At 42.7% G+C, this 24,697-nt stretch overlaps 1 protein-coding gene across 2 annotated transcripts in view; it reads left to right on the forward strand.

The window, feature by feature from the left end:
• The window catches only part of FRMD3 (FERM domain containing 3), a 146,588-nt gene that overhangs the window by 109,306 nt on the left and 12,585 nt on the right, over positions 1 to 24,697 (forward strand). The window contains exons 7-14 of one of the 2 annotated variants that reach the window (XM_033163792.1): positions 7,405 to 7,492; positions 10,156 to 10,244; positions 12,383 to 12,446; positions 13,198 to 13,286; positions 15,380 to 15,454; positions 16,720 to 16,788; positions 17,579 to 17,700; positions 19,431 to 19,574. In XM_033163792.1, the coding sequence (XP_033019683.1) occupies positions 7,405 to 7,492; positions 10,156 to 10,244; positions 12,383 to 12,446; positions 13,198 to 13,286; positions 15,380 to 15,454; positions 16,720 to 16,788; positions 17,579 to 17,700; positions 19,431 to 19,574 (740 nt within the window). The remainder of the gene's footprint in view (positions 1 to 7,404; positions 7,493 to 10,155; positions 10,245 to 12,382; positions 12,447 to 13,197; positions 13,287 to 15,379; positions 15,455 to 16,719; positions 16,789 to 17,578; positions 17,701 to 19,430; positions 19,575 to 24,697) is intronic. The other variant, XM_033163793.1, reaches the window with a different exon arrangement.

Consider the following 24,697-nt stretch of genomic DNA (forward strand, 5'->3'; position numbering starts at 1 on the left):
TCAAAATCACTATCACAAACTAGAATTATATCAGTCCACACTACAGAGTCCAGTTTCAATATCCTTTAATGTACTGTATATTAATTACTCTTAACGTGCTTTGAAAAAGTGTTGGTAACATGTTTCAGGTGGCTAACGAATGAGTAAAAATTGTCTTGTGCACATTTTCAGTGCTTGTTTATGGCAGCATTCTAACAATTCAGTGATGATACTCAATGCATTTTAAAAATAATTAGCCCTGAGTACCATCATTGCAAGGGACGTGGGTGGCGCTGTGTCTAAACCACTGAGCCTAGGGCTTGCCGATCAGAAGGTTGGCGGTTCGAATCCCCATGATGGGTGAGCTCTCATTGCTCTGTCCCAGCTTCTGCCAACCTAGCGGTTCAAAAGCACATCAAAGTGCAAGTAGATAAATAGGTACCGCTCCAACGGGAAGGTAAACGGCATTTCCGTGCGCTGCTCTGGTTTCGCCAGAAGCGGCTTAGTCATGCTGGCCACATGACCCGGAAGCTGTACGCCTGCTCCCTCGGCCAGTAAAGCGAGATGAGCGCTGCAACCCCAGAGACGTCCGCGACTGGACCTAATGGTCAGGGGTCCTTTACCTTTACCATCATTGCAGTGGTTGAGTTTTATGGAAACGCTGATCTCTGAGCCTGACTGCAACTGAATCTCCTAAGAAGGTGCTGGTAGGAGGCATGGTAGCTTTAGAATAATGTGATTAATTAGGCCTTGTAAGCTTTTCATCAGTTTGTCCACTGTAGTGAACAAAGTGGATGCTACCCTAATTGACTTTAGAAACTAGCAGGTGCTAAATTTCTGTGTGATGAGGGAAGTTTTAAGCAGATATTCAGCATTACTAGTTTTCATGTTGCCTTAAGAAGTATGACATAATGTATCTATGACAGAGTGAAATGAGCAGATCAGTACCCAGATGTTGAAAGTAGGGTAAATAGTCAAATGCTGTAAGTTAAGACTCAGTAGAATGATATAATATAATGTAGTATTTAATTCTGGTGGTTAAAAAAAAATCCAGGTACTAAATTTCTGTCTGCTAATTGAACATACTGTAGAAACCTCCTCTGGCAGCATCAGGATAACAATTTGTCATGGGTCCCATGGATACAGCAGGGCAAAATAAATTATCAGTGGACAAACTCCGTATCACATGCATGAGCTGCTAGGGAAATGGTAACTCACAGTGACAGGTGCCAAAGTGGGGAACAAGCATCTTTTTCAGGTGTAAGAAAATTTGCCCTTTTCTTCCTCATGAAGATCTATCAAAATGTGGAGCACAATCTTTGTGAAAAGCAAACAGAATTGGTGTCTGAAGGCTGTTCTGTCTGAAGTGGATGTCAGATTTCTAGCTGTACTTTCTAGAGGTACTTCTTGTTGTTTTAAATGCACCACCTTCTACTTTTATCAAAAAGAAAGTACAATTCACTAGAGTCATTCAATATTAAAGGCACACATTTTAAATAATGTGGACTTCCTTTCTAGATCTGCAATCCAGCTATTGGTTTATAATGTCTCTTTCCTGCTGAGGAGATGTAAAAGAGGGTGTTAAATTTGAAGGTGCCAATAAATCTGAAAAGGGTTTTTGTTTCTAGGTTGTTTAGAGTCCTGCTGTATTCTCTGTTTCAAGCTCTGATATATTTACAAATGCCATTTGAAAAATAGCAGTGTTAAGTCTAGAATGTCTCTTTCTACAGATAATGACCCCAGTTTGTAACTCGGGTTGTGAGAAATTAGTCCTTCTAACTTTTCTGTAGTAGCTTGCTGTACAGGTTGTAAAATGGTGTTTGTTTTTTACTGATCAACGTGGAGGTTCTGTAATTTCAGCTTGTTGAAATTCTGCTCTTTTTCTTCTCGAAAAAGATCTCAGTAAAGTCCATACTCCCAGCAAGATGTACTTAATGTTAAGAGTACCTATTGGGATGGTGTGCTGTTTAAGCAGCCCGTAGTAGCTACAACCACTCCTCTAAATTCCACTTACCCGGTTTTGATTGCAGCTCTTCTACTTTGATCCTTGCAACTTCTACATTTGTTTTTAATTCAAGTGTGAGACCAGCAGCTGTCCCAGATTCCAAGCCCATCAGCAAAGGCTGTACAGAATTTCCCCTCTCATGCTATTATGACACACTTAAGATCATTGCTCAGCCGCTGGCCCCTCAGTGGAGCTATAAGCAAGCATGATATTAAATCTAGCTTTTGGGCTGAATTGCTTAGACCCTCCAATGGCCTAGGGGAAATGTTTTCGTTGTATTAGTTTGAAATCATTTGAATCAAGGTCTGGCTTAACAATGTCTCATGCTGACAAGACAATAACTTTCTGTCCTTTTCATGTTACTAGAATGGTTTCCTAGGGATATTCCCCTAGAAATGAGGGTCTGGGGGATATTTCTCATGGCTGTCTGTGTGTCTCTGTGGTGGCACCTTCTTATAGTAGTTCCATCACCTACTGTGCCATGTTGCTCTTGCTTGCTACGCAAGTTGGCTCCCAATACACAGGTAGCCCGTATGCTGATGGCAAATCATGCTGCTGGCAGCTTGCATCAAGCTGGTACAAAGGAGATGCACAGGCAATAGTTGTTCCAGTGCCATAACTACCTGACACTGCAGTAAGTAAAATTATGCCTTAACCTCTGCAAGTGGAGAAAGCTAGAGAGTTCCAGAAAACATCTACTTCTGCTTCATTGACTACGCCAAAGCATTTGACTGTGTCGACCACAGCAAACTATGGCAAGTTCTTAAAGAAATGGGAGTGCCGGATCACCTCATTTGTCTCCTGAGAAATCTCTATGTGGGACAAGAAGCTACAGTTAGAACTGGATATGGAACAACTGATTGGTTCAAAATTGGGAAAGGAGTACGACAAGGCTGTATATTGTCTCCCTGCTTATTTAACTTATATGCAGAATTCATCATGCGAAAGCTGGACTGGATGAATCCCAAACAGGAATTAAGATTGCTGGAAAAATATCAACAACCTCAGATACGCTGATGATACTACCTTGATGGCAGAAAGTGAGGAGGAATTAAAGAACCTTTTAATGAGGGTGAAAGAGGAGAGCGCAAAATATAGTCTGAAGCTCAACCTCAAAAAAACTAAGATCATGGCCACTGGTCCCATCACCTCCTGGCAAATAGAAGGGGAAGAAATGGAGGCAGTGAGAGATTTCACTTTCTTGGGTTCCATGATCACTGCAGATGGTGACAGCAGTCACGAAATTAGAAGACGCCTGCTTCTTGGGAGAAAAGCAATGACAAACCTAGACAGCATCTTAAAAAGCAAAGACATCACCTTGCCGACAAAGGTCCGTATAGTTAAAGCTATGGTTTTCCCAGTAGTAATGTACGGAAGTGAGAGCTGGACCATCAAGAAGGCTGATCGCCGAAGAATTGATGCTTTTGAATTATGGGGCTGGAGGAGACTCTTGAGAGTCCCATGGACTGCAAGAAGATCAAACCTATCCATTCTCAAAGAAATCAGCCCTGAGTGCTCACTAGAAGGACAGATCCTGAAGTTGAGGCTCCAGTACTTTGGCCACCTCATGAGAAGAGAAGACTCCCTAGAAAAGTCCCTGATGCTGGGAAAGATGGAGGGCACAAGGAGAAGGGGACGACAGAGGATGAGATGGTTGGACAGTGTTCTCGAAGCGACTGGCATGAGTTTGGCCAAACTGCGGGAGGCAGTGGAGGATAGGCGTGCCTGGCGTGCTCTGGTCCATGGGGTCACGAAGAGTCGGACACGACTGAACGACTGAACAACAACAACAACTGCAAGTGGACAAAGGCATCCTGCCCTTCCAGACTTACCTGCAAATTCCTTTGCTTCCAGCAACAATAGTGCAAGGCTGTTTAGCTGTTGCCATCTTTGGGCCTTTAAAACTACCTTTAGATAAGATGTTGAGGTGTCTTGAAGGGGTCACTCAAAGTTCACTGTAGTACTGTGCAATGGTACTACCAAGAGAGCAGGGAAAGTGCTCTATTGCCGCAACATCCATGAAATACCCTCCAAGTGTCCCTATTTTCCGGGGACAGTCTTGGAATTACGAAACCCATCCCAGCTTCTGATTTGATCCTAGAATGTGCCCACTTCTCCCTGCCAGTGCCACCGCCACCGAGCTTGGGCAACTTGTAGTGGCTGCTGGAGAGCAGGTGAAGAGGAGGAGAGGCTGTCGCTGCCGAGCCCAGCCTTGTGTGACGCACCAACTCAGAGGTGCAGGCAGAGAGCAGGCCCACCCTGGATGCGAAGAAAGCAAGAGCGGAGCAGAGAGCAAGGAGTCTTGTTTTTTTTTTAAAAAAGTTTTGTGCACCTGCGTCTAACCTTGAGGAGGTTTGTGGAGGGTCAGTTGGGTGGGGAGTGAGAAATGCCCCTGTTTTCGTCTGAGGGATGTTGGAGGGTATGCCATGAGTTCCACTGAAAGAGTAATTTTACTGGATTTAGGTTCCGCGCATGTGAGTAAATTACCCCCCACACACACACACACACCAGGACAGGCATCTGCATGACTGATCCCATAAGTCAGTGCTTTAATGAGGTAGCTTGTTAAACTGGGCTATTAGATGAAAATCAATTAGTCTACTAGGTGCTTTTGTTGTTTTTTGTTTTGCTTAGTTGGACAAGACTACAATCTAATAGCCCAATTTAACGTGCTACCCTTGAGTACCCCCAGAAAAAAGCACTGCGTGTTGTAGGCCAGTATCAGAATTCTTCCCCCTCATTCAGTTCTATGTTTTACTGCATTTTTTTAATTGAGTGGGGTGGGTTGTTTTTTTTTTTTTGTGTCTTCTTGAGAGTCAGTGGGGTTTGCAGATTTACTTTTCTTCTCTTTCCTCCACATTGTTAGTGCATCCCTCCCTGGTACAAAAGCAGATTTGCATTTTTCTCTAAGAATTTCAGAAATGACCTCTTCCTTTAATCAACATCTTTGTCCCTTGCTGTCCTCACTCCCTTTTCTCATTTGTGACATGAACATTTGACATTGCTTATGAAGTGGCCAATTTCTTTACAGTTTGCCTTGATTAAAATGTTTTATTTGTTCTAAATCCAAAACTGATAATTACTAACATATTTTCATTTTCTTGGCTTTCTACCCATTCCAGTTCCAAATCTGGGAGGCATTACTACTTTAAAACAGTGCAAATGCATAACATAAATTCTGTCTACTACTATTAAACTGATTATTCTATATTTGACTGCTGCTTAATATTGAATGTTAGAGCATTGGCCCAACTAGTCTAGTAGTAGTATTTATATCCCACCTTTTCCCCTGACAGGGACTTAAGGGGGCTTACAGCTAAAAGAGAAGCAGCTACAAACATAGAAAAAAACTATTATTAAAAACAATTTAACATTAATCATATATAAATGCGTTCTATTAAAACATACAGACCATTCTGACTGGCAGTGACTCTCCAGAGGTTCAGAGGACATTTCTTAGTTTGGGGGCACAATTTTTTCCCTCAGTTGCAGATCCTGCAATTAAATCTGGGCCCATCTGCCTGCAGTTGCTTTACAGCAGAACTCTGCACAAATGCTGCATATTGGTGAATCATTCTGCAAAGCCAGGGGTGATCTGTTTGGTCCCTTCCAGATGTTGCTGGACAACAACTCCCATCATCCCTGACTGTTGAGCCTGCTGACTGGTGTTGATGGGAATTGGATCCCAGCAGCACCTGGGCACCACATTGGCCACTCCAGCACAAAGCAGTGTCACTTGGGAACATCAAAAGAAATCCACGATGTCTGCAGTACATACTTTGGGAAGACTTACCTTTGTTCTGATTTACAATTCAGTTAATCTGTAGGTGGGAAGCAGACGGGGTTGAATATCTCACACATTGAAAAAGTAGGTTTTTTTGCTTACTTTGGATAGTATAGCATGGAAGGAGAAGGATCTGTGCCCCCCCCCAATATCCTATTCCACTATGCAAATCCATAAAGAAGTCACTCTGTTCCAAGGAGAAGAAGAGTGAAATGAAAAACAACTTTAGAATTAATCATAGCTGTGCAAGTGTGCACTGAGAAGTAGCATCTAAAGTGATCAAATCAATTATGACGACCATTCAGTGGCACAGCAAGGGAGGGCGTAGGGGGCGGGGGCCCCCGGGTTCCAGGGGAGGGGGTGACACTCCCTGGCCCCTCCCGCCACTCCCCCCGCTGCCCGGCACCCCAGTTCCGTACAGGAGCAGCAACACTGGCCCGGATGCACTACGCATGCCCGGAAATTCCGGTCATACGCAGTACATCCGGCATGCGTTGTGATGTCACGACACATGTGTCGTGATGCCCCGCCCCCAGGGGCTTCCTCCGCCATTGCGACCATTCGGTCATTGAGAGCAAAATAAAGGAGAAAATTTCCATCTCACAGATTTACTTCCACCTGCCCCAGGGCAAAAGGCTGAAGGTGGCGCAGTAAAGGAAACCAGAGAGGAGGGGGCCAAACCAGTTCTGCAGGATCAAACTCATTCCTACCATTAATTTTAATGATCTTGCCACACTGCTGGGTCACATGGCGTGTGGAGGGGAGCTTGCCAGATGGAATTATCTTCTCGCCACCCCCCACACACTCAGGGCATGGGAGGAAGAGATGGGGCGGGGGCAGGGGGGTACCTTTCTGCACAAGTAGAAGTCATTTTGCGGGGCTTCCGCTGATGGGGAATATTAGGTGATTCCTTCCCAGTGGGTTTGTCAGGAGGCTGGAGGTTACAAATGCCTCTGCTCTCTGTGCATGGATTACTGCATAGCTTCTGGCGGCCTTAATTATGGCTAATGCTAACGGCTTTTGATAATATTCACACTGCCACAAAGCATTTATGCAGACACTCTGTGCAGTAGATTTATCTGAAATGTGTATTGCTGTTTGGAAAAACACACTACCGTTGTGCCAGATCAGCAGGTATGCATGGCATGGTTTACCATTTGGATCGTGTTTGTGATTTGGATACACGCATCGTAAAGTCGAGTGTTCCGCAAGAATGCCGGCAGATTCAAGTCTAGGCCTGGAGAGGCAGCCGTGACCAAAATATCCTTGTTTATTTGCTTGTTTATTTCCAGAGCAGGAAAGAAATGCATCTTAATAGGAGTGCTTCTTTAAAATGAATTTAGGAAATAGGTCATTGGAAACCAAGACTGCCGCTTATTTCTTACTAAGCTCCAACTGTCCCATGTGCACCAGAAGAGAGCAAATATTTGAAAGATACTTGATAGCCCCTGATTAACTGCACAGCTCACTGGAGTCCCGAGAATATGTCAAGAGCATCTAGGCTTAATCCAAAGGGATTAGGTGCTGTGAGAGAGCACAAGCAGAATCATATGAAAGATCTCCTATTTCCCCTCTCATGATAGATACCATTGGCTGATTTTTTTTGTATTTTATTTTTCATTATGCTTTTTTTTAGGGGTCAGAGTCCAGCTGTTGCTGAGTTTAATTTATTATTGAAAGCCCATTCTTTAGAAACCTATGGCGTTGATCCCCACCCTTGCAAGGTAATGTATTTTTTTTTATTTTTTTTAAGCACAATGAGTATTTTCCATATTTAGTACCTGTTCAATCCCTCCCCTGTCTATGCCGTTAAATATGTACTGGCCTACCATGGGTGGAGCTCTCTATATGCAGCAAAAATGCCAGTGGTCAGTGGTAGGCACCTCCATGTGCAGTCAAGCACAATTTGGAGTATATGTTGGGAGACTGATCATTTTAATAGTAAATAAAGAGCCATGTATTGCCTTTTAAATGTATTTGTAAGAGGAGGGCACTGGTTTACTTTTGGATGTTTTTGTTGTTGTTACGTAATCTGCGTTCTCATTGAGTGTTTTTATGTTGTGAACCCCCCTGTGATCTTCAGATGAAGGTCAATATACAAATTTAACAAACAAATTTATGCAATACATTGTGTAATGAAGTACATTAAGTAGTCTCTCTTTCTGTAGTATGATAACACTTAAACTTATCTTTCATTGTAACTGTAAGGTGTCTTCTACTGGACAGAAGGGCTGGGAAAGAAATTGTAGCATTTCTCTTACTGTATTTTGCTTCATATATTTCCAAACTGCTTTTTAAGGCCAACCTTACGAAGGCATTAAAAATGCATACTTGGCTTCAGACAACAAAGGCCAGCTTGGTCCTATCAATTTCAATGTTACTAAGCCAGTTTGAGTGTTAGAGTGCTAGTTTAAGTGGTTTGTTTATCCCACAAAAATTACATAGTACCAGACATAATGCATATATATATATATATATATATATATATATATATATATAATCTGCAAACTGTGTTTCAAGTTGCAGTCTAATTGCCAACACAGACATTTCCCTTGCCGTGCTAATTTGGGGGCTGGGTAGAAATTTGAAGGGGGGAATCTGTGGGTAGGAGGAATGTGCATAAGCCCCCCTCTACTCTCCTGCAAATGCCCTCTTGGGAGTAGCCCTCCGAACTAGAGTATAAAATTGGTACTGACCCCATTTCAGCAAAGAAAACTAGTGACATTTATGTAGGTCTAATGAAAAGACCTAGCACTCATTCAAAAGCCAGAATCAGCAGATCAGCATTCCGGGCCAATTTTTGACTGAGCGAAATGACATCAGCATGCAACAACTGAGATGACCCTCAGGTAAGTGGGGAGTTTGTCACTTAAAAGCAGCTCCCAGTACATCTAAAACACACCTCAGTTGGAGTCCAAACTGATGTAAGCTGGATGTCAACATGGAAAATGACGGGGAAGGTTCACAAACAGGTTCCTGAATAGACCAAGTGGAGCTGATTAGGAACATTAGTAATAATAATAAAAAAATTTATTTCTACACTGCCCTCCCCGACTGAAACCAAGCTCAGGGCGGCTAACACCAAATATATAAAGGTAAAGGCAAAGGTACTCCTGACCGTTAGGTCCAGTCGTGGACGACTCGGGTTGCGCGCTCATCTTGCTCTATAGGCTGAGGGAGCCGGCGTTTGTCCGCAGACAGCTTCTGGGTCATGTGGCCAGCATGACTAAGCTGCTTCTGGTGAACCAGAGCAGCGCACGGAAACACCGTTTACCTTCCCGCCGGAGCGGTAGCTATTTATCTACTTGCACTTTGAGATGCTTTAGAACTGCTAGGTGGGCAGGAGCTGGGACTGAACAACGGGAGCTCACCCCGTTGCAGGGATTCGAACCGCCTACCTTCCGATCGGCAAGCACTAGGCTCTGGTTTAGACCACAGCGCCACCCGCGTCCCTTTTTAACACCAAATATATATGATACATTAAAAAGACAAAATAAAACGATTAGTTTAAAATACAATTCGAATCACATTTAAAATCAAAATAAAATTAAGTGGGAACCCACAAATCAGAACCATAGGAGTAAGGGATTCAAATTTCACCAGGCCCGGCCACTCGTGCTGGTCCCATATGGGCCGATAGAAATAGCCAAAGAGGCCACTTACATACAGTGTCCCATAGAGAGAAGGGGGTCAGAGTGGGCCCGGACCAAAGGCCTGGCGGAACAGCTCCGTCTTGCAGGCCCTGCGGGAAGATGTCAAATCCCGCAGGGCCCTGGTCTCTTGTGACAGAGTACTACCTTGGGTTCATGGGCGTAGCGGAGAGGGGGCAGCTGCCCTGCTGCCCCCATCAAGTAAAGAAATAAAAAAAAACTAACTAACTGACCAGTCACAGCATAGATAGCTCAGTTCTGACCCCCAACATATATCCTGCCCCCTAACATAAATTCTGGCTACGCCCATGCTTGGGTTTGAAGGGCGGGGAGAAATCACTCCATTATTTTTGCATAATAGTGTAGTGCCTCTGTAAAATTTGAAACATTCTTCACTGTTATGTGTCTCTCCATTGCTACAAAAGTGTCTTGCACTGGTATAAACTATAAAACTTAGCAAGAGAGACTATCATATAAATGTACTTACATTGCATTTTTATGCTAACAATTATATACAGCCATTGTGTTAATCCTCCTGCGCTGCCCACTAAACCTGATTATATTCTGGCAAACTGCAACAAACTTAAACAGTTGGAACACCAGCTTAAAAGAAAATCCATAGGATCTTCTACAATACAAGGAAATATATGTAGCCAAATACAGAATATTCTGCATGTTTGAACACCCCCCCCTCCAGTTTCTAATTCGTTTTATCTTTTTCCCCCCTTTCTTTCAAGGATTCAACAGGGACCACAACATTTTTAGGATTCACAGCCACAGGTTTTGTTGTTTTCCAGGGAAATAAAAGGATACATTTGCTAAAATGGTGAGCTGAAAAATGTTTAACTGAATATGATTTTTAATGTTATAGCATGTCTTGGTTTCTTCTTCCAAAAGCTTATGTTGGAAAGTCTTGCTATTTTTTTCCCTATGTATTCATTGTAAAGCGCTTTTAGTGAAACAGGATTATTAGTCCACGTTTAAAACATGCATTTCAGTTTAGCTGATGGGGGTCCAGGGATTGTGTGGTAGAGAAACATCCGGTGGTGAATTGATAAAAAGAAAGGGGATGTGCTTGAACCTTCCTGGAGGCCATGCCTCCTGCTTTCTAAGTCATGCTTCCTCATCTAGATGTTTGAGAGACTGTGATTAACGTATGAGTAAAGTCCAGATTTAGCTTGCTACCAACCACCACGTCCATTCACCCTTGTGTCAGGACAGCTGATGGGGGGGGAGCCTGGATCGAGGTGGTCCAACATGCAGCCCAAGAGCCAGTTTTTGGTGGCTCTTGGCAACATTTTAAAGCCCTAAATGGCCTCGGTCCTGTATATCTGAAGGAGCGTCTCCACCCCCATCGTTCAGCCCGGACACTGAGATCCAACACCGAGGGTCTTCTGGCGGTTCCCTCACTGCGAGAAGCAAAGCTACAGGGAACCAGGCAGAGGGCCTTCTCAGTAGTGGCACCCGCCCTGTGGAACACTCTCCCATCAGAGGTCAAAGAGATAAGCAACTACCTGACATTCAGAAAATGCCTGAAGGCAGCCCTGTTTAGGGAAGGTTTTAATCTGTGACATTTTGATATTTGTTGGAAGCCGCCCATTACTTTTAAGTATCAACATGGCACAAGTCTTAAGATCTTTTATATCTCTCACACTGAGAAGTAGTACTACATATACAAACATAATTTCTCCTTGACTTCCAGACTCATCACCAGAAAGAATGGGCTTCTCTACAACAGGGAAATCCTTTATTTAAAAAATGTAACTCAGATATGGATCAGGCATTACTCCTTGCCCATAGGGAGGGGAAGAGCGTGCCCGAGACTCATACTCGATTGAGTGTAACATTATGCTAGCTTTTGAAGCTGATTCCAATTTACTGCCCTGGCAAATCCAGTCTCAGATTAAGCACTGAAGTGGCTTCGTCTTCATTTCTGCTTGTGAAAGTGACCTTGCTGTACAATTGTAGCCATGGCACAGGGCTGAAGTACACCAAAGTTGTATTCTGAACCATATTTAAGTGATTTACTTTTATTTATTTGAATGCTTTATAGGCCACTTACAATCAAAGTGGTTTACAGAAAAAATAAACACACCCTGGTACACATGTATGCAGTAAGTATATGCTCAACTATTTAAGAAAAGAGAAAATCCAGGTCAATAGATATAACATTTTTTTTTTTTCAAAATATAGTCCGGCCCCCCACAAGGTCTGAGGGAGAGTGGACCGGCCCCCTGCTGAAAAAGTTTGCTGACCCCGGTGTAGAACCTTCTGACTTTTGCATGGCTGCATTTTAGCCTAATGTACAAAGGTTAAGAGCCACATCTATTTTTCCACCCACTTTTGCCTTTGGCCCTGGCCACCCCCAGAATATGTCCCTTTAAAGTTGCCCATGCAGGAATGTGGCCCTTGGGGTGTAAAAGGTTCGCCAACCCAGCTTGCTTTTTTGTTTGTTTGTTTGTTTCATTTCTCCCATGTGTTATTTGTTTTGAGTTGTAGCCAATGCTGCTGTTCTGCTTCTACAATGAAAAACCCCCCTTCTCTTCCCTGCAGCCCACTGCACACCTTAAACATGTGTTTTAGGTGGCTGAGGGACCCCCTGGAGCAGATTTGGGGGGCATATGGGGAAGTTCAGTTATGCAAGCAGAACCCTGTGCAGGGTTAGATATAAGCCACTATAGATATTATTCTCCTTGGAACCATTCAAAAATTAAAAATAATGCCCCTACCCACAAGTTTTCAATCCAATTTATTGAATGCACAGCATTAAAAAAAAATATTGAACTGTTCAGTTTGTCTTATGCTATGGGTTTTAATAAGCTGTCCTTACTCTTCGCACTGAAAAATAATTCATTTCACAGCAGCTTATTCTGAATGTTTATGAATTGGCTATATATTAATGAAACTGCCAATTGTAAAAAAAAGGAATGTATTTTCCTTATTTAAAGCGCTTTCTTTTTATAGGTGCGATGTCTGCAAATTAAAGTTTGAAGGAAAGACCTTCTATGTGATTGGAATTCAGAAGGAGGTTGGATATTTTAAGTTCCCTACATACTAAAATATTTTAATTTGACATTTGTGCATTTTTAATGGATAGCAAGCATGTTTGTTCTTGATCTTACAAAATAAGCTACCTTGCATATGTGAAACAGTCAACTTACGCTTTTAATTAAATATAGAATTTCCTTTTATAAAATGTAGCCCAGTTTTAGACAGAGAAAAATGCAACTGAAAAAAACTTAGGAAATCTATATAGCCTGTTGCAAATTATTTTTCTTTATTGTCTAATTTTATGCATATTCATTATTTAACTTACACTTTATATAAGAAGAGTTGGGACAATAATCTTTTTAGTAGCAAATCTTCAGAAATGAAACCATGTCAGCACTATTACGAATTAGCCAATTCAGAGTTTCTGTGTCTGGACTTTTTATGTTTTTCAATAATCCCAACTGGGAAATCTATACAAAGTGACACAGCAGGAGGCCAGGGGCTTACCAAGGTACACCCTAGACCTGCTCCAGGAAGGGGGTCTAGAAAAAGCAGAAGGAACCAGCTTCCGTGTTGGGTAAACATGGAGGCAACATGGAAGGGCATCAGTACTCTGTGGGTGGAAGATCATGGAACTCTTAGATTTGGAGACTTTGGGAGGGGGGGGACCGAAGACCCAGTGGATCAGAGAGCCTACACTTCAAATTTTCTAAGTTGTAGGCCCTTCCCCCAGCTTGAAGAAGTCAACTGTTTATCTACTTTTGTTTAATTTTTCTTTGAACACATAGAAAAAGGCTATGTTGTCATTCCATACCTCTACACCAGCAGCCTGCAAACATCTCTGGAAGTGTGGAGTGGAGAACCAGGCTTTTTACAAGTAAGCAAATCTATGTAATCCCAGGTTATAATGCAGACTGTGCAGATGAGCAGAGGGGAGTGAGAGATTCCTTTTGTGTTCAGTGACCATGCTGTAATAGCAAAAAGCACTTTGATTGTTTTGCACATCAGCTTAGTGATGGTGCCCAAGGTGATATCTACACCAATTCCTTTCAAATAAACTAAAGTTTGATTAGGTATATTCAGTCCATATTCTTTAGACACAGAGCAGAATAAGTTTTCGGTTTTTTAAAAAGTGATATTTTTAAAGGATCACCACACACATGCAACAATTTAGAATTTGCCACCCAGAGTTGTCACAGTGCTGTTCTGTCTCCGAAACTCTGAAAAGAAAAGAAAAAGGGATTTATGGCACATGTTAGCATGGCAAAGGGTTAAAAGGAGATAATCAAAGCAAGGAAATCATTGGAGACAGGAGACAGCCAAGCAGTATTTACAAGAAATACTAGGCTTGGCATTTGTACATTGCACCAAAGCATCACCAGTCTCTGCCTAAAGCTCCATTGTGCCTATAAATCATAGAATCATAGAGTTGGAAGAGACCACAAGGGCCATCCAGTCCAACCCCCTGCCAAGCAGGAAAATGAAGTCAGCGCAAGGAAGTCTGAAAGTTATGACATATACTGTTGAAATGAGCAAAGCAGAGACATGGTTTTCTCCTCAAATGTGGTGCAGTCTGGGAAACCAGTGGGCCGTTGACCATTTCAAGTTTCTAATGGTCTACTATGGCAGACCATTTCAAGTTTCTGGGATGCAAACCATACCTTCTGGTTTGTGTAACCTCAGTTCCTTATTACATTTTTCATACCTACATGGAAATGCATGTGTATCTTGGCACGTACCTGAGCAAGAAGTCACCATTGAACACCAGGAGACCAAGTTTCAGGCTGTTTTCTTCCTAAAGACCTTCCACTTAGGAAATGCATGCAATGACTCTGAAAATGCAGCAGATTTGGTTGACAGAGGACTGAACCCAATTTCGAAAGGCAGAACAGGAGTTGCACTGGAACTAGCACTGTCTGCACGCTGGCTTTTATATACCCCTCCCTCTAATAGTGGGGGGCGGGGAGGTGGCAACTTGCACATAATGAAACAGATTATTAAAAATCATTCAAAGCACATGTACTCTGTTTGTAAACATTGCTTTGATTTTCTTACCTCTCAGGAATTTGAAACAACATAGCAAGGAGTTTGCAAGAGATAGGGCTAACATTTATGTATTTGTAGACTGTCATTTTTGCTCTATTTTTGGATACAGAATCTGACTGGGGCAATGCAGAAACACCACTAATAAACTGGTGGGGCAGAATGTCTAGGTCTGGGTACCACATCACCCTCAGACACCTGCAAGGGCTCCCTGCTCCTCTCAATTTAAAAAAAAGGTTGGATTTGGATATTTGGTTGTGTTCCCTGTGGTTTTTTTTGTAGAGGGATAGATGTTTTTGCTTGTTTGTGGAAATTTCTGAGCATCACCAGTTTTCCTTCTGTGAAATGGGTGTTTGTGGTGCTCATGACAGTTCATCAGATAGCCAAATGTGCTCCTGGGCCCAAAAAGGTTGGTGTTGCCTTGCCTACTTATTCCAAGGGTTCTCTCCTATGCCTGAACTGATTGGTGCTGACTGGCTCGGCGAAAGAACAGCTCTGCTAGACAGCTGCTAAAAATAAAATATACATAGCCTGGAGCAGAACCAAACCAAGGCGCAGCACTTAAAAAAACAAACCCAAACCATAGGCATGTTGGCTGGAAGGGGGCGGCACAGGGCAACCTGAGGTGATGCTGGTTCCGGCCCAATCGCCTTCTAAATCTGGCCCGCAGACGGTCAGGGAATCAGCGTGTTTTTACATGAGTAGAATGTGTGCTTTTATTTAAAATGCATCTCTGGGTTATTTGTGGGGCATAGAAATTCGTTCTTCTTTCTTTCAAAATATAGTCCGGCCCCCCACAAGGTCTGAGGGACAGTGGACCGGCCCCCTGCTAAAAATTTTTGCTGACCCCTGTATTAACGCATCCCTTCCCCCCCCCCATCTTCCTGGAAATGTAACTGCCTCTGCTTTGCCTTTCCTCCCCTGAAGGTATGCAAAATCAAGCCAAATCAAGACAGTGTCAAGCAGCAAAATATTTTTTAAAGGCAGCAGATTTCGATACAAGTAAGTGTTCTTATCCTTGTAGCAGTGTCTGGGATGGGGCAATGGGAGCTGCCAGGGCAATGGGAAACTTTCCTTCTGTGATCTTCCTTACCTTAGTTAGGGTAAGTTACCCTAACTTGCTGTAAGGTTCGTGTGAAGGTGCTTCACGAGGAACGGAGCAGGAGCCCAAACAGTCTTTTGCAGTTTTATTGTGCAAACTATTTGCAGTGCAGAGCTACAAAAAGCATGTCTGTCTCAGTCGCTGGCAGAATCCGGGAGTGGCCCCTTCCGGCTTCTCCCCCAGCATAATAACTTCGGCACCCCAAGTCTCCTCCTACCCTCCTTGCCTTTCACCCCTCTGCGCAACTGGGGTGCCGGAAATGGCATGCCTCCCTCCTGACCAGCCAGGCGAGGTGAGTGCAGGGTCTCAGCAACATCCCCAAGCCCTCTCCCCACCAGGCTTGTGGCTCCTGGCTAGAAGAGGCGCTGGGGCTCTCAGTGGCATCCCTAAGCCCCCTCCCCACCTGGCTGGTTCCTTCCCCCTCCTCCCCACTGGAGGTGTGGCGGCTTTCCCCGCTGGAAGAGGGGCTGCTGCTGAATTGGCGTTGGGGATCTCTGTATGCTAACGGACCCTCCGTTCCCCTCAGAGGGCCAGGTTGCAGTTCCCTGACACTTAACCTTAGGATCTATGCTTTTTTGGCATTTACATTTTAGTTGCTTTATTCTTTTTTGTAAACTGCCTTAGGGAGATGATTGAAGGATAATATAAATATTGGAAGGGGGGGAGTAAACGTGGAGACCAAGACTATAATTCTACACACATTTACTTGGGAATAAGTTCTGTTGGACTTAGAGACACTTGCTTCTGAGTAAACATTCCTTCACCAATTATTCATATGAAATGCCTATGAGAAGATGAAGGCACATCATGTTTGGTAGGCAAGGGCTGTATTGTAACCAACCTCTGCTGTAAATCAGAAATCAGTAAGCTGTGGTCTTCCAAATGTTCCTGGTCAACAACTCTCCGAACCACTGGCTACTCACACTGGGGCGTGATCAAAGTGGGGAGTCCAACAGCATTTGGAGGGCTGAAGTTTCCATATTCCTCTTGTAAATAAAGCTGGGATTTTAGCTGCAATTCTTTGAAATGAGTTGAATAAATTTTTAAATATAGATCACTGTTATATAGGCTAATATCCACTGGTTGAAGTATTCAGTTACCCTACTGCACATAACATCTCAATCTTTCAAATAGCTCATATGTTAAACTTTGTGTTTTGTTATAGTGGGAAAGTTGCAAAAGAGGTTGTTGAAGCAAGTTCTAAAATTCGGAGGGAGCCACCGGAAGTGAACAGGTACTTTGTCATCTAAATTCTGCTAGCTCTTGCTCTTGGCTGCCAAATTGGTCATCATCCTAGTTCATGCCAGAATTGTCAATGTCACCTATACTTTCTAGACCAAAGAACTGAAGTAAAATTGGCATGTATTCTCAAATAAAGAAGTCACACACTGTATATTTGATTGCCGACTCATTGGGTAGGCAGTTGTTCAAATGCCTACTATAAGGTTTCTTTTTCTGTTTTCTGGCCCATTCCTGCAAAGGAACCACAACCTCGTAACTTGGAAGCCCAACTTCTACTTCAGAAAAGCCCAATGCTTCCCAAAACAAGAAAATAATAATTGAGCAGAGCCACAGTCACTGGCCACCATAAACACTGCATTTGGCCAGAAAGTGGTGAAATGAATCTAGACATAAACCTCTTTACTGCCTAGGAGGGCTAGGAAGGTATGAAAATAAGGGCGAGCATATTTGATCTCACTAAAATCTATACAGTGAAGACTTGGCTCACCATTGAATTTCCCCCCCCTCAAATTGCTATTTCTTTACTTTTCATTATTTCACATTTTACATACCAAATTTTCCTGCTGGCCAAATATCACACAATAGTATTCTAGGGACTGTGTAAGGGTTGACCTTTACAAAATGCTCTTAATGTATTTCTGAACAAAGAAACACTATAAAGAGAACAGACTGGCACCAACTGGCCCTGCCATGCCTTTAGTTATGTACTTTGAAATATTGGAGTTTTATTTATTGGCAAGTGTTTATTGGTGAATAAGGTCTCATTTCCCCCTTCTTCTCAGAACCAACATTACTCAGAGTCGCAGCTCTCACTCTTTGAACAAACAGCTGATAATTAACATGGAGCCTCTGCAACCTCTCCTTCCAGCCTCAAATGATCAGGAAGATGTCCTCTCTGATGAAGGCAAGTCTGTTCCTGATACAGCTTCTTTCTTTCTTTCTTTCTTTCTTTCTTTCTTTCTTTCTTTCTTTCTTTCTTTCTTTCTTTCTTCACTCTCTTTCTCTCTCTCAAACACACACAGCAAACAAAGAATAGTCCAAACCAAGCAGATTTTGTGCATAGAATTCTAATTTAACTTTTGAGAGATGTACAGCAATACTGAACGATCCTTTCCATTTGGAGTAACAGGAAACAGCACCACCACTTTTAAAATAAGTATTTTGTGTTTGAAAATGAAACATTTCAGCTGTTTTGGCTTATATTAGAGGCTGATTCAGGCCTAACATAAAGAGTAGGAACTAGGACTCCTTCGTTTGTATCATAATCTTGTGAAGTAGAACCCTCATTCTATAGATGCAGGACTTAGGCTGAGGGATTACAAATTGTACAAATTGACTGAACTGGGATTTGAACCCAGAATCTGAGACTTCCATTGTCCAGTGAATGCATTGGCTTTTCTTGTTTTTCTTGTTTTCATGGTGAGAGTGCAGTATAACCACATTTACTCCTATGGGCACAAATAGCCTGGATTTTGTGTACTTTCAAGTGGATTCTGTTTAGAAACCTAATAGGCCCAGGGGGAATTGGGAAAGTCCATTAGAATATCAGGTGGCACAAGAGTGTCTTCCTTTTGTTGGAGGCTGTCTAGTTCTGAGTACGAGATGCTGGAAACCGCAGAAGGGGAGAGCGCTCTTGTGTTGGGGTCCTGTCTGCTTCCATGGGCATATTGTTTGCTCCCATGAAAACCAGGTGCTGGCTAGATGCGCCGCTGGCCTGATTCAGAAGGCTCTTCTTCAGTTCTTTTGTTTTCAGTATCAAAGGAAAGGTACTATTAGTTTGTTAGAAAGAAAGAGTTAGGGCTATTTTAGTAAGCACGTGATATGCAATAGGAGTTTGCATAGGCTACTGAAGATGGTTGGGGAGGAAGGTTTGTATGTGAACTGATACTAACTAAGCACCATCAAAGTAGAACTGTGCTGCTCCATCTCTTTCTCACCAGCTTTAATGGGGAGCTGCAACATCTAAACTTACTTGTTTCACAGGGTGGTATAGGTGGTGGTAATATTGTGCTAACTTCACAATTCTCCAAATTATTTTAGTTACAGGTAGGTAGCTGTGTTGGTCTGCCATAGTCAAAACAAAATAAAATTTAAAAAATCCTTCCAGTAGCACCTTAGACACCAACTAAATTTGTTCTTGGTATGAGCTTTCATGGTATCTGAAGAAGTGTGCATGCACACAAAAGCTCATACCAAGAACAAACTTAGTTGGTCTCTAAGGTGCTACTGGAAGGATTATTTTATTTTATTTTGTTTCTCCCATTATTTTGTTATTCCTGGGCTGAAGTCCGACAACACCCCCTATTTCCAGCTTTCATGATGTGGATGTATGTGACTGAATTTCCCCATCTCCAGCCCTCCCTCCTTTCTCCCCGATCTTCTACCTTTGTCCCTACATGAAATGCACAGTTTAATGAGAGCTTAGGTTTTCTTTTTAATGTGTTTCTTCAGAGCATGCAGCTGGTATTATTCCTATCCTGAAAGCCTCCTTGGCTTTTCTTTTTCTTTTACTGGTTCCTTAGACCTTCCTAAACTTTTAAAAAAAAGTCTTCAGCTTCTTTAGCTGGGTGGCTGAGAAGCTTCTCCTGCTGGGATCTTGCTCTCACTGCTGCTGCTCCTTTTATACTCTGGCAGGGGAAGACCCTGCCATCAGTTCTCACCTGGTCCAGCATGACCCCATCCCTGTGTTCCTCCCGGGAAGCCTGGCAGCTTGGGAACCTGGCTCCTTCTCCGTACCGCATGATCCTCCCTCCTGTGTTCGTGCCCCCAGGTGTCTCGGTGAGTGATGCTTTGGGGTGTCTTGGGCATTTGGTGGACAGAGGAGGGTTGACTAAATAACTACTGTATATATATTGCAGGTACTGTGTATATGTGTGTGTGTGTGACTACTGGGTTTAAAAATGCATTTGTTTGTGTGATAGAAGAAGAACCAAGCAGACATTGAAACATGGTCATGATTAAGAGTTTAATGTATTTGGGGACTGGGTTTATGGATTACTCACAGTGGTATTTTCCAGAACCTTGAACTTTTCTCTGAAGATTGCTCCTTGGGTTTAAACACTGGTCATTTGGGGAATAAGAGTAGTACAGGATTTTAGGCATACTGCATTCCGGCCTTGCTATCACGTTTATTCCAGTTGGGTGCAGGGGGGAGGGCTATAACTCAGTACTAAAGCACCTGCCTTGTATGCAGAAGACCCCCAGGTTCATTCCCTAGCATCTCCTGCTAAAGCTGGGAGAGAAGCCTGTCTGAAACCCTGAAGACCTGCTGCTGAGCTGGATGGACCAATGGTTTGACTCAGCAGGAGGCAACTTCCTGTGTTCCCATATTTACTTCTGCAGACTGGCGTGAATAAATTGGCAGTATATTCTCCCTTAGTCACTAGATTCGTGAAGCGCTTGGTGCTTTTGAAATCTCTATCCAAGAGGATTCTGTGAGTCATGAACTATTAATACAGTCCTCATGAAGCTGCTGGAATCACCTTGGATCTCTGTGAGCTCATGTTCCTTATAAAAGGTTGTTGTCCTGATGACAGGGACTTTGCTGCTAGTCCATAGTATAGATACACGCAGTACCTCCCCCCTTCTCAGTTATTTGGTGGGTTAACCTCAGTCCTGCAACAGAAAGGTGATAGTTAATTGTACAGATGCCTTGGGATACCTTGCAGCAATAGGAATAGCCTTTGCCTCTTTTAAAAAGTGAAGATGTGCACTTCTAATTCTGGAGAGTGGGAGCAAAGTACATATTTCAATGGACACCCCCCCTCCAACCATTAATACACATAAGGAAATGTTCTTGAAATAGTAGGCATTGCTGCAGGATGGTGCTTGTGTAGCCTTGGTTTAATGCAGTTGTTGTTAAGGATCTAGACGACATTCACAAAAATAGAGCTTGCATTATGGAGAGCTCTATATGTATTCAGCAAAGCTAGCAAAGAAGCCACATTTAAGCAGCAAGATACTAAGGCAAGCCTTTCAATAGCTAAACGGAGCAGAAATGTCCCAAAGCAATATGTCTCTGAATACCAGTTGCTGAAGGGAGCAAAACTATAGGTGTGTGCATGTGTGCATGCAGACACATGCATGTGCCAATAGCAGTGAATTTTCAAAAATATGAATTTTCCTTCAAAAAAGAGAGGAAAAAGTGGCAGTGAATTTTCAAAAATATGAATTTCCCCAAATAGAGAGAGAAAAAGTGGGAGAAATCATTAGCAAGCATTACCTAAAAACAGAGGGCCACATCTTCCAAAGAGACAGGCTAAAACAACAGATTTGTTGGCTGTTGTTTCTGAATGAGAGCTAAGGTTATTTTAGCTCTGCGGCTTCAGTGAGGGTTGTTTTCTCTCTGTTTGGTGTCACTGAAGCAACCAGGCCTGAACACAGATGACAGCTGGAATTCAGTCACCAGAAATGTCTCTTTGACACCTGACTGCAGTAATGATTTTCAGCACGATGAGTGCATTTGAGAGGAGAAAGGATCTGTTCCCTGCTTGTAGACAGTTTGATTTAATGGCTATGAATGTGTGAGGCTGACTCAGCTGTATGATTTCAAGCTATATGTTTCAGCACAAATTCTTCAGCCCTCCATATGTGGGTTTTTCCATGTAATATGATATGATTTATTTATTTATTTATTTTACACAAGTGTCTTTGTTGACCTTGAACATAATTCACCACCTTCATCGATCCATTTGCTCACCTCGGGAGGCTTGTCTATGAATTAGGGAACATGTTAATAACTTGGTGAGGCCCTTATGATTTTATGCATTATAAAAATAGCGCATCAGCACCACTTGTTGGCAGTTAGAAGCTTGCTTTTTATAGCCTAGAAACTGCTCCAAGGGGTGCATTTTGCATCACAGGATGACACAGGGGTGCTGTGTCTAAAAATATGACACAACAGTCCAAAGCAGTTGTTCCTCTTCCCCAGATAATGGAGAATCTACTGAAATATTCGAGTGGGAAATGAAATCAACATAATTTCTCATGTACACTCTGAAATTTGTCTGTGTCTTTACCTATAAGGTTGCCTAGTAGAAATAGAGGTTCCTAAGGAACATGGTGTGCATAGTAAACAAAATGTGGGAATCAACATGTCTTTTGCTGACTTGCAAAAATGGCATTGGTTCTGTCTTATGGATTGTGGACAGCATGATAATTTTGAGTCAAACATTAACCACCTCTCTTCATTCTGCATCTAACCTGACCCCTATTAACTTTTCTTTTGAGATAGAATAATTCATAAGAACGTAGGAAGCTGCCACATTCCAAGGTGGCATTGTCCTATTAAACTATTTGGGAGTGGCTCTCCAGGTTTTATCTCTAGTCTCTCCAGGAGATTCCGGTGATTACACCCGAGACTTTCTGCATGAAGCTACAGATGGGAAAATCCCTCAGTTTCAGTTTCTTTCAGATTTTCATTTTTAAAACCTTAAGTTTGGTTCTTCACATTTCCATGTAAGATTGCAGTTTCTTTTAAAGTCCTCATGAAAACACTTCAGAAAATTCCTCCTAATTTTTCAAAGCAATTCTGCCTGCTCTGCATTTTTTTTAACCAGGCAATATCTCCTAATGTAACACATTTTAAATATTACTAATATATGCATTTTTATCTACTGTTTACCCTAGTACATGCATTTTTGTACACATTACTTGGCTGGAAACCTGCACTGCAAAATTCAAAAAGGTGTGAATCTTGAAGCATGGCTGCATTTCGGTTTGCATATTGTTTTGGAAAGTGTAAATTACCGTATTTTTCGCTCCATAAGACGCACTTTTTTCCTCCTGAAAAGTAAGGGAAAATACCTGTGCGTCTTATGGAGCGAATGGTGGTCCCTGGAGCTGAATTGCCCAGGGGCCAAAAGCAGATTGTGCTTTTTATTTTACAAAGAGAAAAGGGAGTGTTGAAAGGACCCCGCTCAGCAGCTGATCAGCAAGAGATCGGGAGAGAGATAAGAGTCCCGGCTCCCTTTCAGCCGGGCCCTCCTTTGTTAAATGTGCTGCAGAGGGAGGTTGTTTGTTTCCCCAGGACATGTGACTGGCTGATTAGATTATCTGTCTGCAAACAGTAGAAATGGCTCCCTTTCCTTAAGATTTTTTCAGAAATGTGAGTTAAACCCCATAAAAATGGGGCTTTTCCTCTTTGCTTTTCCCCCTTTGCAAAAGGAGCTTTGCTTTCCCCCCTTTGCAAAAAAAGCTGCAAAACCTTTAGCTGATCCTCAAAAAAAAAAAAAAAACCCAAAACAAAACAGGGCTTTCCCTTTTGCAAAAAAGCTGCAAAACCTTTAGCTGATCCTTAAAAAAGGCCTTTTGCCTTTGCAAAAACAGCTGCAAACCTTTAAGCTGATCCTAAAAAAAAAACCCCCAGGGCTTTTCCCTTTGCAAAAAAAAGCTGCAAAACCTTTAGCTGATCCTAAAAAAAACCCCAAAAAACCCCCCACAGGGCTTTCCCCTTTGCAAAAAAGCTGCAAAACCTTTAGCTGATCCTTAAAAAAAGGCCTTTTGCCTTTGCAAAAACAGCTGCAAAACTTTTAGCTGATCCTCAAAAAAAACAACAACAACAACAACAACAAAACCAGGGCTTTTAGAGGAGGAAAACCAGAAAAAAAAATTTTTTCTTGTTTCCTCCTCTAAAAATGAGGTGCGCCCTATGGTCCGGTGCGTCCTATGGAGCGAAAAATACGGTAGGTAGGTTCAAATTCCCCCCCCCCCATCCCTACGCACAACACCTGTATCCTACCATTGTGCTGTAATCCTCTCCAGGAGACTCATTCAGTCCTTTTTGCACTTCTAATTGCAAAACTCTCAATGATTCAGCATAACAATTGACAGATGGGACACACAGATGGCCCCAGATTCTGCTGTATTTTACCCCGGCCAGATTTTTGCCTTCAGCTAATCAAGAAGCATCAGCTCATCAGAGTGTGCTTTCTTCCTAATGTCTTATCTCTTGCCAAATTTTATTTATTTATTTGCCTATATTATGGGCTGTCCCATGAATCCACTGGATGACATCGCAGAAGACCGTTGCCTCAGGAGAGTGAGGGAAATCCTCAGGGATGATTCACACCCTGCCGGCACTTTCTTCATCTCCTGCCCTCGGGCAGAAGATATAGAAGCATGATTAGAAAAGAGCCAGTGTGGTGTAGTGGTTAAGAGCGGTAGTCTCGTAATCTGGGGAACCGGGTTCGCGTCTCCGCTCCTCCACATACAGCTGCTGGGTGACCTTGGGCTAGTCACACTTCTTTGAAGTCTCTCAGCCCCACTCACCTCACAGAGTGTTTGTTGTGGGGGAGGAAGGGAAAGGAGAATGTTAGCCGCTTTGAGACTCCTTCGGGTAGTGAAAAGCAGGATATCAAATCCAAACTCTTCTTCTTCTTCTTCTTCTTCTTCTTCTTCTTCTTCTTCTTCTTCTTCTTCTTCTTCTGTCTGTGGGCTGTTAGGCTACTGAATGAAAAGATAACAACGGGGTGACTGACTTTTGGATTAAGTGGGTGTGCGTTAGTAAACGAGGGGCATTAAGACAAAGAGAGCTGAGTAGGGGGTGCTCGTGTAATCTCGCTGTATACAAGTTGTACAAGTGACAATAAAGTATTTCAACTTCAAATATGTTCCATTTTTCTTCATAGGAACTTAAGGTGGCATACATGGTTCTCCCTCATCCTCACAACCATGGGTGCCAACTTGAATAAAATATTGGAGGGGGGCAGGTAAGCCCTTCCCCCATAGTAAATCACTTGAAGCGGTGCACACACAGCATTTAAATGGCAATGCCCGTCAATTTTTTTTTGGGGGGGGCCTCAAATATTTTATCAGGAGGTTCGAAGACCCCTTGCCCATAGAGATTTGGAGCCCAGGGTTCTTAATCACACAGGAAACATCCATGATTACAAGAGGTCCTC

The sequence above is a fragment of the Lacerta agilis genome, chromosome 11 (assembly GCF_009819535.1).
Source record: "Lacerta agilis isolate rLacAgi1 chromosome 11, rLacAgi1.pri, whole genome shotgun sequence".
NCBI classification, from domain to species: domain Eukaryota; kingdom Metazoa; phylum Chordata; class Lepidosauria; order Squamata; family Lacertidae; genus Lacerta; species Lacerta agilis.